The sequence below is a fragment of the Pundamilia nyererei genome, unplaced genomic scaffold (assembly GCF_000239375.1).
Source record: "Pundamilia nyererei isolate P.nyererei 1_Seehausen unplaced genomic scaffold, PunNye1.0 scaffold00084, whole genome shotgun sequence".
NCBI lineage: Eukaryota > Metazoa > Chordata > Actinopteri > Cichliformes > Cichlidae > Pundamilia > Pundamilia nyererei.
Window position 1 is genome coordinate 668,728 of NW_005187485.1, and position 18,471 is coordinate 687,198.

At 39.8% G+C, this 18,471-nt stretch overlaps 2 protein-coding genes and 1 pseudogene across 6 annotated transcripts in view; 2 read left to right on the top strand and 1 right to left on the bottom strand.

Annotated features, from left to right (window-relative positions):
- Positions 1-3,248, bottom strand: part of fhod3b (formin homology 2 domain containing 3b) — a 92,145-nt gene extending 88,897 nt beyond the window's left edge. For all 5 annotated transcript variants that reach the window (XM_005738431.2, XM_005738430.2, XM_005738429.1 and 2 more), the window contains exon 1: positions 2,687-3,248. In XM_005738431.2, the coding sequence (XP_005738488.1) occupies positions 2,687-2,851 (165 nt within the window). In that variant the 5' untranslated portion in view covers positions 2,852-3,248. The remainder of the gene's footprint in view (positions 1-2,686) is intronic.
- A 963-nt stretch (positions 3,249-4,211) lies between these two features.
- Positions 4,212-12,936, top strand: LOC102209373 (sodium-dependent neutral amino acid transporter B(0)AT1-like; annotated as a pseudogene).
- Positions 12,937-14,745: 1,809 nt separating this feature from the next.
- Positions 14,746-18,471, top strand: LOC102209663 (solute carrier family 40 member 1). Its single transcript, XM_005738615.1, has 8 exons — positions 14,746-14,848; positions 14,942-15,009; positions 15,166-15,325; positions 15,608-15,723; positions 15,916-16,042; positions 16,204-16,458; positions 17,066-17,746; positions 18,212-18,471. Exons 1-8 carry the CDS (start codon positions 14,746-14,748, stop codon positions 18,469-18,471), a joined length of 1,770 nt encoding a protein of 589 aa, XP_005738672.1.

Below are 18,471 nucleotides of genomic sequence, written 5' to 3' on the forward strand. Positions count from 1 at the left end.
GTGGACTACAAATCAGTTTAGAGGATTAACATCTGGCTACTTTAAAAGCTTCACATTTGCTCGATAAGGTGGAGATGCAATTTGTGATATTTCTGTGAGAGCAAGTGATTTAAAACACATTACACCTGATGCATGAACACAAAACCACAACAGTAACCTTAATTTTCCTGTCCAGTCCAAGGCAACTTTTTTCCTTCGATGTGTTCCTCTGAAAGGAGCTGAGACAACACTCCAAATTAAGAGAACCTCAAATCTGCATGACAATGTGTAAAAGAATTCAAAGGGAGCTCTGACAGGCCTGAAGCAGGAACCTACATTTTGCAGCATTTAACATAACTTCTCATTATGGGACAAAAAAATGCAGAAAAACAACTGTCCCACAAACTGAAATTGGTAAAGTGAGAGTCCATTCTTCAAGACCTCGCTTAAATTCTGTTTTTATAAACTGATGCAAGGCCTCTGGGCCACAAAACCCCGAAATACAAAACACAGAGAGAGAAGAAAGTAAATGAAGGAGTAATGAGCTATTGATTTGCCCTGAAAAACGGAATATTTTGAATAACTCTGAATAACGCTGAAGACAATGCATTATTCACTAGGAAACCAAATGTCTGGGTGAGGTGGGAATCACTCCCTTTTACCGAAGCAGCACAAAAGATACCAGATTTATATTATACAAAATGGTCTTCAAGCAGAATAAAAGATACTACAAACTATATTACACTATGATGTACTGTACATAAGACATACCATCACATTTCAAGTGAGTCTCCCACCCTCACTGAGAGTTTTCACTATTAAAAATTAACCTTGTGCAGCTATAAAAATCAGTTTCTACAAACTGATATTCGACTCTGTACAGCTACTTTTCCAAGTTGTCATCCCATGTATAACCCAATCCAGCACACACAACTGATCTCCACTCTGGAGAATGCCCACAGAAAATGACAGTAAAATCCCTAAAACAGCATATGTCAGCTGTTTTGCCCCTGCACCATGTGTTGGTCACGTACTATTTATAACAGAATGGCCGGCACTGTAGGGATAAGACAGCCTTGCTGTATTCACAAGGTCGCACTAAAGTCTCGTTTTCAAACGTCTGATGGTGTGAATCAGGGAGCTGCTTGGTCAAGCGCGGCGACGCAGTTGCGTCACCCACCTGACTGTTTTTGTTTACGAGAAGAACAGGGACTTCCCCCTCAACTTAAGGCTAACCACCAATGCCCATGTGACCAAATCTCACTAACCAGGCCCTGCGCAGCCAACCACAGGTACTCCCTTCTCTGTCTGCTTTGCGGTCCAGCTGGTCTGCAGCTAAACTGAGACGGTGCAAAGTACATCAGCTCCTTGTTTGTGTTTTTAATTTTGCCCACTTCCTTTTCGGTGGAAAGCGTCCCCATCCCATGCTGCTGGTCAGACTGAGCAGGCTGCAGAATGAGAGCCTGGCTTGTGGTGATCCACAGCATCCTGAGGCTCCTATGACTTATCTCACCAGCTTGACTCAAACAAGATGGAGTACCACTGATCTGACAGAATGAATAAAGACCCAAATTAACTCCCCATTTATGCAACTTTCTACCCAGACTAAGACGAATGCTCAGTAAAAAGACTCAGCCTCAGATGATATGGTCTCTGTGATTTGTTTAAATTTAAAGGTCAGTAGATGGGGCTTCACAAAATCTAATCAAGAGGCAGAAATATGCCAAGACATTTAACTTCTGGAGGCATCCAAAGGGAGAAAAAGAAAATGAGTTTCAGGTCTACTTTTGTCAACTACTGTCTCCAACATTTTGGATCTTGGGAAGGCCATTGTTTGCAACCAAAAAGAATGTGCACTGCTTCACCTCCTCAAAAACCAAGCAGTAAATGGAGCCTGAAAATTGAGGGTGATCAAACACAAATACCTTTCTATTTCAGACTAAAGAAAAGCTGGTTAACAGAGTCAAAATACAAAAAAAGGGGCTAGAAAAAAAGCACGTTTGATTAGGAAGACATGTTGCCAATTCAAAATCACAGATCTAATCAAGCCAAGTGGGAAATTATCCTTTTCCATCCTTCAAGAACTGACCAACTGAGCATGATTTGACCCAACCTACTTTAATTCTCCACATGGGCTTCCAGTCTGTCCATTTATGACACTGCAAATAGGTCGCCTTCTCCCAAAAATAAGTTGTTGTTTTTTTCCTTTGAGGAGGTTAGATTTTCAAGTCAAACAATCATTAAGACTGCAACCACAAATGTCTTTTTTGCTTATTTGTTTGCGTCTCCTCCTTTGCCAACCACAAACAGGATACTTTTTTCCAAACTTTGAAGGAGCACCTAAAGTCTTGGCAGTGCACAGGTGGGTAATTGATGTAAATATTAACCGATGGCAGCCCCTCCCCAACCCCAAATAATAGGTATCTAATCTACGCCTACACCGCCTGGAGTTATTCTGTCTATCACAGGACTATCACGCCGAGAATCAGTAACTATTTGAATGCACGTCTATGCCCCATCAGCATCCCCTATCAACAAAGTGCTTACTAAGACGCTTGCTCATTGGTGAATTGGTTTTGTTTGGTAGTAACACAATCGACCTGTTCAAGCTAATTATTAATTTAGGCGTTGATGTTACATTTTAACTCGTGCTTTTAACGAAACGTGCACAAAAACAAAATCAAGAGGTTAATCGTGCGTTGCATACCTTGTGTGGGGCTTTTAACAGCCTGTGGACTCCAGCAATCTGATTTATCAGAGGGATATCTTCCCTGAAGGTGTACAGAGGCGGTCTGGTGGGCTCGGGGAAATTGGTGCTGTTAAATGGATCAGTATCATCTAAAAACTGCACCCTGCATATAAATGTAGCCATGATGTATCCATGCAAGGCGAGTTTAGATGATCAAAACAGTGGATGCGGCACTACGGTCTCTGACAGAGGCGCAGCCAGCCCCCCCTCCGGACAGCGAACTACCGGCAGGTCTTCTGCAGTAACAAAATCCTGCACCCTGTTATCCTTGGACCTTCCCCATTTGTTTCACTCAGCGTAGATGTGTCAGGACAGTGTGCGCAAAAAGTCCCAAAGTAGAGATCCGGAGTAACTCGCTGAGATGTCACGATTAGTCAGTGCGTGGCGGAATCGAGCGGAGCGCCAGTGTCCAAGGGCATTGCGGGCGGTTGAGGTGCTGAGGCAGACTGCGGACGGCACTGCTACACTTGGCGCCTGGTCTATGGGAAGCGGCTCCCTCCTCATGCATAAAGCCTGAGAAGGGACACTGCAAGCCAGGTCCCAGTCAGCCCGGCAAAGCTCGGATTACACGCGATATAGCGGCCTCCAGTGGGAAAAAAGCAAAACGGATGCTGACAGTCCTTCGACTCGGTGTTGACAAACACACACTAGAGCTATAGTGGACACCAGAGTTATAACATATTTGTGTTTTCTTATTAGTTTTTATTTTTGTTTCGCTTTGACCTTTTAATTCAGTTTAGTTTCAGTGAGTTTCCAGAGTGGATTTTCTTGCTTCAGCTTAAAATATTTAGGTTCAGTGTTTTAATGTTGTTCACTTTTAATGTTTATTACTTTTTCATTCATGGGAAATGCCAGAGATGAGATTTAGGAAAATAATTCGATATTACAATATAAACAGAGCTTTTTGAAAGCAGTTGACTCGCAGCCTTGTAGACACCCAAACTTTAATAAACGGATGCTTTAAACCCTCATCATGCAGTTTGTGATAACAAATGTTAACAAATTAGAAACACCTAAACTAAGGATTTATTCTGTAATGTTATTTTATTTTAATTGCTGTTTTAAAAGTTCACAAAAGGTCTAGGTTTGTTTTCCTTTTAGATAACAATTTCTTTTCCCATTTAGTTTTAGTTAACTATGATAACCTTGTTTTTTTTTACCAGAAAAAAACACAATGCTGCATATATTTTGAAAAAAAAAATGCATCTAACAGCAATATGTATGATCTAGTTTTAGAAGTAAATTCGTGAGCTGTCTAAAAATATGCCTTATGGTACATTTCTGTATTACTGAGTTTTATGCTTATACCCTGGTTACTGATGCTTCATGGGAGTGGTTAGAGCAATTGAAAAATATGAAACAAATCTCCAAACATCTCTAGAGTCAGCTGTCTAACATTGCGTAGGTCCACCCTGAGCCTCGAACAGTTCTGACCTGTCAGTGCATAGCCACAGAGCCTCTGGGGCTGTCTCTACACACTGGCATGTTGGCAGCACAACCTTGGCTGGTATGGGTTGTTGGGTGGGGCCTTCAGGGATACACGAAACAAGCCTTCAAGGCTTTCTACAAGAAACACAAGAAGGCAAAGTTCTGCTATAGCTCTGTGGTTTGGGCTTGTTCCGGGCACTCCCATGACGCCTGTTTAGACAGGGATCTGGGAAGCTTCGAGGCCAGGTCAAAGCACTGGGTTTTTAACGTTCCTCGAGTTGTTCCTAAGTAGCATTTGTGGTGGATTTGTGGTGGAGGAGGCTGCTGCCACTGAGGAGTGCTTTCGTTCAAGTAGGTGCCATCCACATAAATGCCAGGACTCCAAGGCTTTCCAGACAAACATTAAATTGTTGTCTGTTTGATGGTCATTTAAAAACCATGCAGCATCACCCAGCTGCTCATAAATCATCTGTTTTCGAGTGGCAGCCAATCAGAAATTGCCTTAAATTCAATTCAATTCAATTTTATTTATACAGCACCAAATCACAACAATAGTCACCTCAAGGCACTTTATATTGTAATGTAGACCCTACAATAATACATACAGAGAAATGGAGGGTGGTCTTTAAGAGGGGAGGATTAAAACAGATTGTCTCATACAGTAGATGAACTGAGGGGCTGCACCAAGGTCCAGTAAACAATAGGCAAAATAAAAAGAAAGCTGAAAGAACTCTTTAAACTAAAACAAGCTTTAGTCTGTTTTTTAAACATTTTTTTCACCTGTCCATTAGCTCTTCGGTGTCTTAACGGTGCTTTTCTCTCTCCTCCAGTTCTCTTTAACCTCTATTCACTCAAGCTCATAAATACAATCCAGCCAACAAAGTCTTCAATCTGGAAAAAGAACTTTAAAGATTAGCTTACATTTAGTTTAATTTAAAAAAGCAATTCTTTGAATACAAACCGACATACCTTGAATTTATCATCTGAAGCTACAGCTATGTAAATCTGTGCCCTAGAAATATTTGTTTCCACAGATGATGCCTTGTAACAAAAAACCTTTGAGAACCACTGAGCTAGACTAGGTTGCCAGCTAAAGAGTGCTCTAATTCACCAACCTGATCTTGCAGATGAGAAAATGGGGCTCTCATTGCCTACAGCAACAGAAGTCAACTTAATATAGACTCTATGGAGCCCATACCTTACCTTCTTATTTTGGATCAAAAGTTATATGTAGCACAATTCAGTTCAATTCAAGGCACTTTAAATGTTAAGATAAAGACCCTACCTACAATAATAGAGACAAAACCACAACAATCAAACCACCTTTGAACAAGCACTTGGTGACAGTGGGAAGGAAAAACTCCCTTTTAACAGGAAGGAACCTCCTGCAGAACCAGGCTCATGGAGGGGCGGGGCCATCTGCCCTGACCGGTTGGGGTGAGGAGAAGAATACAGGACAAAGACACACTGTGGAAGAGAGAGAGAGAGAGAGTTTAATAATAACTAATAACTATTGTCTGCAGTTATAAGTGTTGTATGTGTCTGCGTAATGAACTTACACAGTAAATGCTAAATAGATTAAACCCAGCACTCTCGTCCAGCTGTGATCACTCATCTCAGTACACGTCTGTGTAAATATCTTTTTGGTCTTGGTCCCATTCACAGACTACATATATAAACACAGATGTAGCCACTCTGACTCTTGTCTGTTGGTTAGTAAAGTCCTGTTGCGAAGCCTCAAAATGATTGTTTTCATTGTTGGGTTCTTGGTGTTCTGAAACTGGATGTGACATGCAAGGCGTAAATTTGCCTAAGAAACCGAGGGCGAGTGTGCGCTCATGCACAGGATCAGTGTTGTCTTAATTAAAATCAGTCAGGCATACGATAACTGTACTTTGAGTCAAACATTGAACGACCTGGAGTACTGCCACTCAACGCTAAATTCCCTGTTTTATTCACTGTCACTAATGCAGGGATGTCAAACATAAGCCCGAGGGCAGAATCGGCCCGGCAAAGACTCTAATCTGGCCTGCTGGACGGCTTTGGAAAATATGAAGGTGGGCATACATGTTTGGACTTTTAACTGCATTTTCACAAGTTTTACAGCTTTTCCTGCTAATAAAGACCTCCCTCACGGCCATCTACACTACACTAAGTATTTAAGTTGTTAAGTAATAGATTAACAATTAAATGATAGAAAAATGTCTGTTAAGTGAGCATTGGTTTTATGTTTTTTATATTTTATATTTTACACATTGTCTAGTTAAAAAAATGTTATTTTTGTGTAGACAGATTAAACTTTGCTTAAACTTTTTTGTGTATATGTTCTCAGAGTTTCAACAATTTTTTGATCTATGTCAGAAAAACTGTTTTCTTCAGTTGGACGAATCAACGCTTTAAGGGAGGCCCACACAACCAATGTTATAAAAGAGTGAGCCTCACACGAGCAGTGGCTTCGGTGGATTTACCTCTCTCCATCATAGAACACCGCAGTTAACTCTCACGTTATATCCTACGTTATATTCATTCTGAGCTTGAGCTTCAAAGGCAGCACACCTCCAGTTGATGCTCTATGACACCACGGACTAGTCAATCCATCACAAACATCTAGTTCATATTATCTCACAGTGTGCGCCACAATTTACATTCCAGCACTGAACAGTGAACTACTGTATCACCACAATACTACAGTGTTTCACTGATAAAGAAGCAAAAACTAACCGACACAGGCCTGAAGGACAGGATATTGCCCCATCGGCAGCTGGGTGAGCTGGAGGTGGAAGAGGCTGGAGACCGGCAACAAGTTCTGGTACACGCTGACCTGTGTGGGGTTTTGTGTGGGTCTCAGAAATATCTGGCGCTTCCAATATCTAACTCAGAGTCAAGGGCACGGGTAATACTTTCATGGTTTAACTATTCACAATCATGCTGCTTGAAAATAAAATATTGGAACAGGAATACTCATGTATGGCTGTGAACACATAATATTTACAGGTTATAATGTAATTTCGCATAATTTCTCATGATTATAATGTAAAATAAATATATATTAGAATGCTTTATAATAGTGGAGATGTTTCTCCAAGTTTAGTTCAACATCACTGATGTAATGTTAACATGCTGTAAAAACTGTAGTACTGTATAATAGTCCTGTTTAGATCAAATATAAGACACTACAGAGTGTCCTTTAAAACATTCACTGGCTGTACTACATCCACATAAGTGTTTTTGGTGGCTGATTTCTTTTACACCACCATAATTGCCTGCAAGATGAGCCTTAGCGACATACTGTGAAAATGTGTGAGAGAAGCTTCCCCTGTGGATTACCTCTGGTACTGGGAAACCCTGAACGCAACTCGACAAGAGGAAGGTGGGCAGCAGTGCCGCATACTGTTGTATCATGTTTGTACATGTTCTGTATCTGCGAAGTTTGTGGTATTGATACTGCTGTGAAGGTGCAGCTTATTGCTTTCCACAGAGTAAATATTTTAATTTCCCAAGGTTGCATATGTGACTTCATGCCTTCCCTGCAGTGTTGACCTTATTTCTGATAAGAGGTTTGAGTTCTTTCAATGCAGTAAAGTTTCACCAAATCTAAGCTGCATATTTAAAATTATTTTAACAATGAAACTGGATTTTGTCATCTTGAATTTAATTTAATTTCCTCCCTCTCTTCACTCTCTGAGTGTGCCGATCTTCCAGCTAAAGAGCCTTCACACTAGAGACATGCCTGCTGATTTATGAAAAACAGGTACGAGTCTCTTGAAGATTGTTTGTTTGGGGGTAAAGCAGATTATAGATTTGTAATGTAAAATAGCCTCAAAACAGTTCACCACACACTCCACTTGGGAAATCATTAAAATCATCACGCTTAAATTCTTTGTTTCCTTGTTTGTAACTTTCAACTTCATAAAATAATTAAGGACAGCTAACACGCTCAAATCAGTCGAAAAATCAAGGCAAAATACTCTGTCACAAAATGTCTGTGAAGGTTCTCAGTCATCCAGGTCATCAAATAATGTTCTGCTCACCAAAATGTTTGAGCATGTTTCAGCTGTATGTAGGTTGAAAAACTGCAGCCAGATGATACTAATTAGCACTAATATAAAGAGAAAAGGAGTGCATGGCTCTCTCAGAGTCACAAAAAATAGAAAAAATATTTTGTCAATGAGAACTTGTTTAAAAAGAACAAAGAAAGAAAAAAAATCAGTGGATTGCAGTGTGTTGCTGTTTATGCCCTGATACTACTTTGGCATATGTTTGCAGCTCTGCTCCACAGAGAATTTCTCAATCTGATTTCATCAATTTGGTGAACAGCTAGGCCCTAAGATAAGATGCCTCTATTATGATCAACTTTTTCTTAGTCCTTCATTATTCCTTGCAGTTGATGTTTAAGTAGGGTTAGGTATAATCTGACAGATACAATCTAGCATTTGATTAAACAGTAGTTATGTAGTAATTAATGTAGATGCCAAGAATGGGAGGAGATGCTGACTTAGAAACTCTGACATGTTACGGTACATGTGTCTGTCCAACTGGAGTAAGTTTAACAATATACCAATGGTCTGCAAAGCTAAATACAATAAATATGGATGTAGTCTGACACGTATTGTAATCTACAAGTTTTTATTTATTTATTTGCCTCTAATATAAAGTGAACTATATTACATGTGCTTTTTGGCTGCAATAAATGTGTGAGTGATATTATTTTGTGTGAATATAACTAACTATAAGTAAAAGACTAAATTTCATGAACTAGTACATTTTTCCAGTGTAATAGTTTGGTCATTATGTTCATTCACTGGAATAGCAGAGACTTATAAACTGTATCATGTAACAAACTGAAAACTCACTATCACAGTTTTATTTCATGGGTTCCTTATGGTATCCGTGCTCAGTCAACTGTCAGCATCTTATCATGTCATTTTATACAAACACTTTTATCAAACAAGCCGCACTGTTCCCATAGCTTTAACAGTCAATAAGAAATTAGAAGAAGCTGATAAAGCAGTCACCGCGTTCTCCCCTTCTCTTCATCAGACCTAACGGAGAGATGAGTTACATGTGAGGATTTGTGCTTACCTTAGAAATACACCAAAATAACAAGGAGCAAATGTTCGACATGGAAGCTGAAAGTGATGAGCAGAAAGAGATCACTCAAAGGCCAAAATGGGACAATAAAATTCAATATTTGCTAACCTGCATAGGATTTGCTGTTGGGCTTGGTAATGTATGGAGAGTCCCATATCTGTGTCAGAGCTATGGTGGAGGTAAGCAGAACTCTGTTACACAGTGTCGTTTAATGTTGACATTAAACAAAAAAATAGATAATAGATGCTCTTAAATGTTACTACTTTTACACTTTTAAATAATATTTTTAATAAAGTAACAATGCATGTATTAAAAATAATTAATACTGACAGGTTTCTGGTTTCAGCTTCCACGTGGGTCTTATTTCATATGCTCTCACTGCAAAGACTTGGTTGCAGTGATGATATATTAAAATAATTTTCAAGATCTAAATTTCCAGAAGAGAATGATTAAAGTTTCTGAAGACATTTTGTTTCAACATGACCGTAAATTTTAATGTTACCTAAATCTCACTATAATGTAAACTCTAAAAAAAATTGTATCTGGTGTTAAGATCTGTTAGTTGGTGCAGATGAGTATGATAAAGGTCTGCCTGCTGATAACAAAATGTCAAAAACTAAATGTCCTTCAACCATCAAACCAACCTTAATTTTTATTTTCTTTTTACTTCTTACTGAAAAAATGCAAGATTGTAGTTTCTGATTCCTTATGTCATTGCCTTGGTGTTTGAGGGACTTCCCCTGCTGCACATGGAACTGGCCATTGGACAGTGGCTACGCATCGGAAGCGTTGGAGTGTGGAGTGTTCAATCTCCCCATATCCGGGAGGTGTAGGTGAGAACGTCTGGTTTGCGAAAAGGTCGTATACCAGATGTTCGAAAAATGCGAAAAATTAGCAAACTTGTGTCATACTTAACACCGCTCTATAATTTATGTTAATTAGGTGGAATTTTTAAAAACAGGCGTGGCTTCGATGCTGGTGTCCTTCCTGGTTGGACTGTTCTACAACATGATCTTGGCCTGGATCCTGTGATACTTCTTCCATTCCTTTCAGAGTCCACTTCCCTGGAGGGACTGCCCAGTAAACCTGAATCATACTGGTAATATTGACGTCACGATATTATAGATTAATATGTGCCAAAATTAACTAAAGGCCCACAGATTACTTATGATATCTCTAATTTCTAAAGCCTGAACATAACACCAAACATTGAGACCAGTGGGTCCTTACAGTAGTAGCTGGTATTGTGTCTTGCATCTGCTTGGTGCATCGTGTACATCTGCTTCATAAGAGGAATTGAGACCATTAGGTCTCCAATGTTGATATATTAAGCTTTTTGCTCCATTTATTGCACCCGCATGGTAGATAAATAAGGTTTGATAAAGGTTTTTCCATCTTGAAAAAATAGTTGCATGAGGGAATAGCATACTTTTGCCCTGCATATGTTGGCCATTTGTCGAAACATATATCAACACAAATTGTTAACCAAATGGAATGTGACTGTTTGGTGATTTGGCAGACAGTCTAGAGGCTCACGTTTATGTTTCTTGATTAACATTAGTGATTGCCTTCAATAGCCACTACATTGTTTTTCTTGGTCGTCATGCATATTCACTGTACTGCAGTTTGTGGCATATGTGCAGCATGTTACTTTCACTTCATCATGCATTCGAAATATTTTTCGATCAAACTTCCGTAAATTGGAATAAAGGTCAAAATTCAACTTCTACTGGCTGCATTAAAGGCAGTAACTGTGATGGATAAGCAGAAGACTAAACATTTATTTTTCTTTATTACCTATAAAAGTAACAATACCTAAAAGTGTTACAAGCTGTAAAAATCTCTTTTGATGATACACTGATGAAAAGAGTTCATCCAAACTTTTCCCCAACAGGCTATTTATGCCACAGCCACTTTTCCATATCTTGTTTTGACCATCTTCTTGATCAGAGCCTTGACTCTCCCTGGAACAAGTGATGACTTGATATATCTTTTCACTCCAAATGTAAGTCTATTACTTTTTTTCCCCTTACCAACATAATTTCATGTGATAAATCTGATATCTAACTAATGTTTATCACAGTGGGAACCCTTGAAAAATCCTAAGGTTTGGCTGGATGCTGCCACCCAGATCTTCTTCTCCTTGTCTTTGGCTTTTGGGGGACTTATTGCTTTTTCCAGTTATAATCCTCAGAAGTAAGAAAAGCCAAAAGAAAATGTTTTTTTAAAAGCCATACATTATGCTGATCAATACATTGTTTTGTTTTATTTTTGCAGGAATAACTGTGAGAGAGATGCCCTTATTGTTGGATGTGTGAACAGTTTTACATCAATATATGCGTCAGTTCCTATCTTTGCCATTCTTAGCTTTAAGGCAAATTAAAACAACAACAACTACCAAAACTGGTAAGTTAAATAAAAAAAATGATGTGAAACTTAAGCTTTAACATTACATAGATACAATATTAAAGCAAACATTTCTCATTTAATATTAATGCTTTTAATACTAATAGTGTTTTTGTTTGTTTGTTTGTTTTTTGCTGATATCAGGAACATATTAACCCTGACAAATGCATTTAACATCGGGGTTGGCAACATAACTCTTGAAAACTATGGCGAGTGGTTAAACTATCTCAATAAGACGATCCCTTGGAAGTTAAAAGTCTCAATCTCAAAGCTTGCAATCTACAGACCTTCCTCGAAGAGGTGTAGTACATCTACTCATATTAAAAATAATTAGCATTTATGTATTTGTGATCATATATCATTTCCCACTCTTAGAGCGCTTCAGGAACTGGACTGGCATTTATTTTGTTTACTGAGGCAGTGATTGAAATGTCAGCCTCGCAGGTGTGGGTCCTCTTTTTTGTTATGCTCTTCTGTCTTGGCCTGTCCTCCATGTTTGGAAATCTAGAGGGCGTCCTTACTCCTCTGCTGGATTTACACATAGTTCCACCTGGATTCCTAAGGAAGCTTTCACAGGTATACCAAAAAGACTGAACAGCTTAATGTTGCATTTTCACTGACGGCACTAAGAAAACTGGTTTGTATTGTGTTATATTATTAAAACAAAAATAAAGATGATAAAGTTAGGTGCAAGATATCTATTACTCTCTACATAGAATTGTGACTATGACTAAATCCCACCTGGTATTTCAAAACACATGCATTACTTTTGCAAGAAACCTTTATGTTCTCTCTGAAGGTGTTTATATTAGTGATTTTAGTTTATAGTCACATGTCTTATGATGTCTGATATTTTGCTTACAGGGTTAATCTGTCTCATCTCCTTTGCTGTGGCCCTAATCTTCACTTTGGGCTCTGGAAACTACTGGCTGGAAATTTTTAACAGTTATGTAGGATCCGTGCCACTACTCAACATAGCTTTCTTTGAGATCATCGCTGTGGCTTTCATCTTTGGAATAAACAGGTGATATTATCATTGTCAATGTATGTCATGATTATGCTTATGTTAAACAGTGTTTTTAAAAGGACAAATGTTACAAATGTTTCCATTTGTCCACAGGTTTAATGACGACATTGAATGGATGACAGGGCGGAGACCTAACATTTACTGGCAGGCAATGTGGCGCTTTATCAGCCCGTTCATGCTTCTGGTGGTTTTTGTGGCTTATGTTGTGATCGAGGCTGAGAAACAACCAACATACAATGCATGGAACCCAGATTAATGTACCATTATGACACTTCATTAAATTTGGAACAAAGACTGACTTTGCACTGCATCAACCCCGCAGGTTCACTTCCCCCTTGCTGATGTCCTGCACTATCCTGAATGGGTTTTTGTTATCTGTGTGCTCTTATCGATCCTTCCTGTAGTCTCCATTCCCCTTGTGGCTTTCTATAAATTCATGTGCTTCCTGAAGAATTACACCATGAACAGACAATCAAAATCCATATGCAAATGAGTATTACCATGGGGAATTGTAAATAGATATCTTGACCTATGTTATTTGATTGGTGGTCAGGATTACAAGTAACCCCTGCCACTCATTTTTAACTTTGTTCTCTGTATGTTCATTTGAAAAACAAAAAGGCAAGCAAAATGATTCCACTTCTTATTTTTACATTTTCCCATCTTTTTTAAGGTATGGTTTTGCATGCTTATTACACCTTATAATATCCTTAACATATTGAAAATCATATTGTTTTTTAACCTAAATGCATCATTTGTATCAGAGACAGAGATGCAGCCTGATCAATTCAATGCATGACAATATCTCTGTGAATACAGATCACCAAGGGCTGGAACTGACTCTCATGTTTGTGTTATTATTCAATTAAAGGAAGATGACAGTTAATTTCCTGTGCTGATGTTTGGATAGGAACGAACGGAGCATGATGGATACTGTAACATGTGTAGTTTGTGATCAGCACATATATTAATAAAATAAACAATTTTCAGTTAAAATGTACATAAGCACATGAGCTGATTTTGTGATTTCATTCATGTTTGCCCAACCCAACTTTTGCTACATGATAATCTTCTTTCTACTCTTGGTTACATGCACAAGAGTGATGTAGTGTTGCATGATGTGTCCTTTAGGTATGCTGCATGTCAACAGTGCATGTGACTGTATGAGAGTAGCGGTACATGCATGTGCTCACTAGTCATGTTCATGTGTGCGTGCGTGTGTGTGTTTTGAGTTACACGCAGTTACCTTTTTGTGGCGTGGGTGGACGGTGATATTGTCCCTCCAGCGTCATGTGCTTTGGAATATGCTGGCTGCCTTTGTTGCCTCCCTGCCTGTTCTGCTTTTCTGGCACTTTCATACAATGGTGCACTTGAACACCCTGATGTTATTAAGCCTTTCAAACTACTACAGTTTGAATTCCAGCTCTCAGGAAAGACTAGCATCCCAATGTAGGATACATGGCACAAGATTCATCGTCGAGGAACAACAGCAAGGATTGACTGCAACGAGAAAACAAAAGGTAACAACTGAGCCTCCATTAACTTTGATTATTGCTGCTTTATGTCTGTATGGATAGAGCTATGCAAGGTAACATAATAATTCTATTTTAATTTTAATTATTGCCATATACAATTACTTACTTTCTTCTCTGCTTCACAATCTGGCACTACCAATGTTGGTCATTATTTATGGCTCTTTTAGTTTTGGGGGGAAAAAAAGAAACCTGATGTGACTGACTACAGAAGTTTACTGAGTTCAAAAGGACGTGCCGTTTCAACTGCTGTTGAAGTAAGTTCAAGGTAAGAAAAAAATGCAGTGTTTGACCAGCTGCTTACAAATTGTCACATATTCATTTCTGTGCTGTTCTAGAGTTGTCACTAAGTAAATAAACAGTAATCGTCCAAGCGAGGATTTTGTAGTCGTCAAGAGGAAAGCAACCTTTTAGGATAAACAAATCAGCTGTATTTGTGATCATCTAAATATTACTGTTATCATGTATATGACACACTGTGCTATCAGCAACATCAGAATGGTGTGACAAGTTCGATAACACTTCACTAGGACATGTCGCAGCGGGAAGATGCCTCCCAGTGTGGTGGGGTTGTGGTTGAGTTCGAGTCTGACAACATCCGGGATGCAAAAGCTGAAAAAGCTACGCGTATACCAGGTGAACTCGAATTAAAATCCAATTAGAATTTGTGCAGTGTCTTTGTAGCCAATGGAATATCTGCTTATTTGATTTGATGCATTTCCTTTTAAGGTTCAGCTCTTATCTACCTCAGGGGTCCCAAGTTTCTCATCTATGTCAGTGGAGCATTATCAATGTGGGTAAGAATCATTTCCTGAAGAAACATTCGTGGGGCAATAGGTAAGACTTCGCAACTTAAAGGACTGCAAGGTAGTCTCTTTACACTGTGTCACAGCACACTGACGAAAATATTGCAACACAACACACGATGATGACTTTTCTCATGTGTTAAACAGGGCGACCGCATGTGGCACTTCGCAATCTCTGTGTTCCTGATTGAACTGTACGGACGTAACTTGCTGTTGACTGCGGTGTTTGGATTGGTGGTGGCTGGGTCAGTTCTCATGTTTGGGGCTTTGATTGGAGACTGGGTTGATCGCAATCCTAGGAATAAAGGTATGCACAGCAATCTCATACCCATATGAAAATTCTAACATGTAATACAGCGAGGTACAGTGATAAGAGCTCAGTGGATTTCAATCTTGGGCCAGGAAATTTGCTGGTTTCCTATCCCACTAGGAGGTGAATTGCTATTCGCCAGATGTCTCAAGTGTAAACCTCCTGGCACAAGGTTCATAGCCACTGACTCGTATCTGTTGTGACTAGCATTCGTTTTTTACAACCCCCATAAAAAAAAAATGCATATTTGAAATTCGTTTTTTCCATCTTCTATTTTAGTTGCACATGCATCTCTTTTCGTTCAGAACATCTCGGTGACAATATGTAGCATTGTGCTCATGTTGGTGTTCTCATACAAGCAAAGGATTGAACAGATCTGGGATGGATGGCTTACTGTGAGTAGACACTACATACTTGCTACAACACAATCGCTGTGTTTCGGTTATATATACTTGATATGAGTACTACACAGAGAAGTCATTGCTGTTGTTGTCCCCTCTGTCTCGTGTCCCTGTTGTCTCTGCCTCTGAGCTTGTGGCTACTCTGTGCTGTCATAGTAACATGTTGCATCGCAAAACTCACACAAGGTGGTTTGTTATACGGTGGTGATCGTCCTGGCAGATGTGGCAAACCTTGCAAGCACAGCACTGACCATTGCCATTCAGAGGGACTGGATTGTGGTCATCACAGGCTACAACCGAGGTCACCTAGCGGGTGAGGACATTCAGTCTGTTAATGAATATTCTGGTTTGTATTTGAGGCTTGTCTGTGGAAGATAGATCCTCGAACTATAGAAAAGATCAGATATTGACTGGCTACTGCTTAGCTTCCGATGCTGGACACACATTAACCTCTGTGTTTGTTCCTAACAAAAGGAATGAATGCAACCATGAGGCGGATAGATCAGGTGACTAACATCCTGGCTCCACTAGCAGTGGGACAGGTCATGACCCTTGCCTCCAACGTAGTTGGCTGTGGATTCATCCTGGGCTGGAACCTGGTGTCTCTAATTGTGGAGTTCTTCTTCTTGTCACGGGTTTATCGCATCGTCCCTGCTCTGTCAGCCAAACCACCATCGGTTGCAGTGGATCAAGCATATCTCCAGAGGATAGAGAGGAAAAGGTTACAAGGTATGAACTGTTCATTGGATCTTTTTCATAGATCAAAAAGGGAATCCAATCTAGCAGTGCCTTAAACCTGTATTCTTTCTAATAGAAGAAAAACTACTTTTGCAAAAGATTTGGGGTGTCTGAAAACAGCCCTTACATCCCCATTAGTGTCAAAAGGGAGGATAAAGTGAATTTCTCTAGTGTGGGATTTAAAAAAGTGTTTAGGTGCTTTAGGGCAGGCTTACACTGTGAATGAGAAGTCAGTACTACAGTGGGCCTCCGTTTCTCAGTTACTTATGTTTGTTTTCAAAATATCAAGATGAGGAATCATATCTTCATGGGAGCCGCCTCTTTCCGAAAAAAAAAAAAAAGATCCAGCACCAAAGCTTTTTGACATACATTATCTTAAAACACAGTTTTGAGTTTGTGTACAGCATCCAAATGCAAGGGTCCACATGGTATAGATTTCTGTTTGTACTCACACACATTAGCGTAGATGAACTGCGTTTGACAAATGATGTAGAGGCTAACGTGACGTGGCATAGAGGGGGTGCAGAAAAGCTAGTGAGGATTAGGCCTTTAGAATTAATGAACTCAAGTGATGGATGCCATTCTTGTTTTTCATTAGGAGAAGGCAATGTTGCGCGACCTCAGGCTCTGACAGAGGGCAACTGCAATTCAAGCTTGCACCTCAAGGAAATCACCGATCTGCCGCTGTGTTTTCGGAGGTTCCGCTGGCTGGTGAGCACCTGTAAGGATGGCTGGATGGCCTACTATCGTCAGCCTGTTTTCCTCGCGGGAATGGGTCTGGCTTTCCTTTACACCACAGTGCTTGGGTTTGACTGCATCACCACTGGCTATGCCTATACTCAGGGGATAAGCGGATCTCTTCTTAGTCTGCTGATGGGCGTGTCAGCCATCACAGGCTTGATGGGCACAATAATGTTCACCAGGCTCAGGAAGGCCTATGGCCTGGTCAACACAGGCATCATCTCAAGCTGCCTCCACCTGGGCTGCTTGCTGCTGTGCGTGTGCTCTGTGTTTGCCCCTGGCAGCCCCATGGATCTCAGCTTGCTGATGCCCGACATTAGTTCCAATTCCTCTACAGCGCTTGGTGGAATGACAGGCCAAAGGCAAAAACACACATACCCTATGATGGGAGGCAGCAATCAGCCACTTCTGCCCGACCGCTCTTCTATCCACTGGACCAACAACACGGTGCTTTTTGACAATGTTCCCTCCGGCACAGCTCCAGAATCTTACATCTCCATTATTCTGCTGTTCTTGGGTGTCATTACAGCGCGCATTGGTGAGTAGACACAAATTCAGAGCTTATTCAGTGCATAGAAAAACTTATGTACAAGTGATATTGCCATTTTTAATGCCCATCTCATGTGGGCACACGGCAGATATTCCAGTAATAATTTATTTTGAATATACTGATATATAGTGATACTTATCTTTTTGAGGCAATTTAACAAAAAATAAAAATTACCTAGTCAGTCCACCAGAGAGCACTATTGTAAACTCTAAAATGTATTTCTCATTACATACAAGGTTTTTGGATATTTATTTCTATTGATGCATAGAGTTTAAATATTGGTGTAGAATATGAAATATATGTCAAAAAATACATAAATCTGCCCAAAATGTGACTTTTCTGGGTAATTTTGTTATACAAGTACAAATTTTAATCTGGTCAAATGAAATTTACTTGCAGCTGAATCAGTGCCCATCTGTTATAAAGGTCAGTTCATCTATTACTGTGTTTCAGGTCTCTGGTCCTTTGACCTGACTGTGACTCAGCTTCTGCAGGAGAACATCTGTGAATCAGAGAGAGGAGTGGTTAACGGGGTGCAGAGCTCCATGAATTACCTGATGGACCTGCTTCACTTCATTATGGTGATCTCTGCTCCGCAGCCACAACACTTTGGCATCCTAGTTATAATTTCTGTGTTCTTCATCACCACGGGGCACACTATGTACTTCCTGTATGCACATAAAGCCAAGAGAAAACGCCGCCGCGACACATAA

What these genes read in the sequence shown, in the direction of transcription:
- LOC102209663 (XM_005738615.1), top strand. Translation starts at nt 14,746, where the DNA reads ATGTCGCAGCGGGAAGATGCCTCCCAGTGTGGTGGGGTTGTGGTTGAG. An exon ending in GTGGAGCATTATCAATGTGG is followed by an intron (nt 15,010 to 15,165) that starts GTAAGAATCATT and finishes TGTGTTAAACAG; the next exon opens with GGCGACCGCATGTGGCACTT. An exon ending in TCGCAATCCTAGGAATAAAG is followed by an intron (nt 15,326 to 15,607) that starts GTATGCACAGCA and finishes CTTCTATTTTAG; the next exon opens with TTGCACATGCATCTCTTTTC.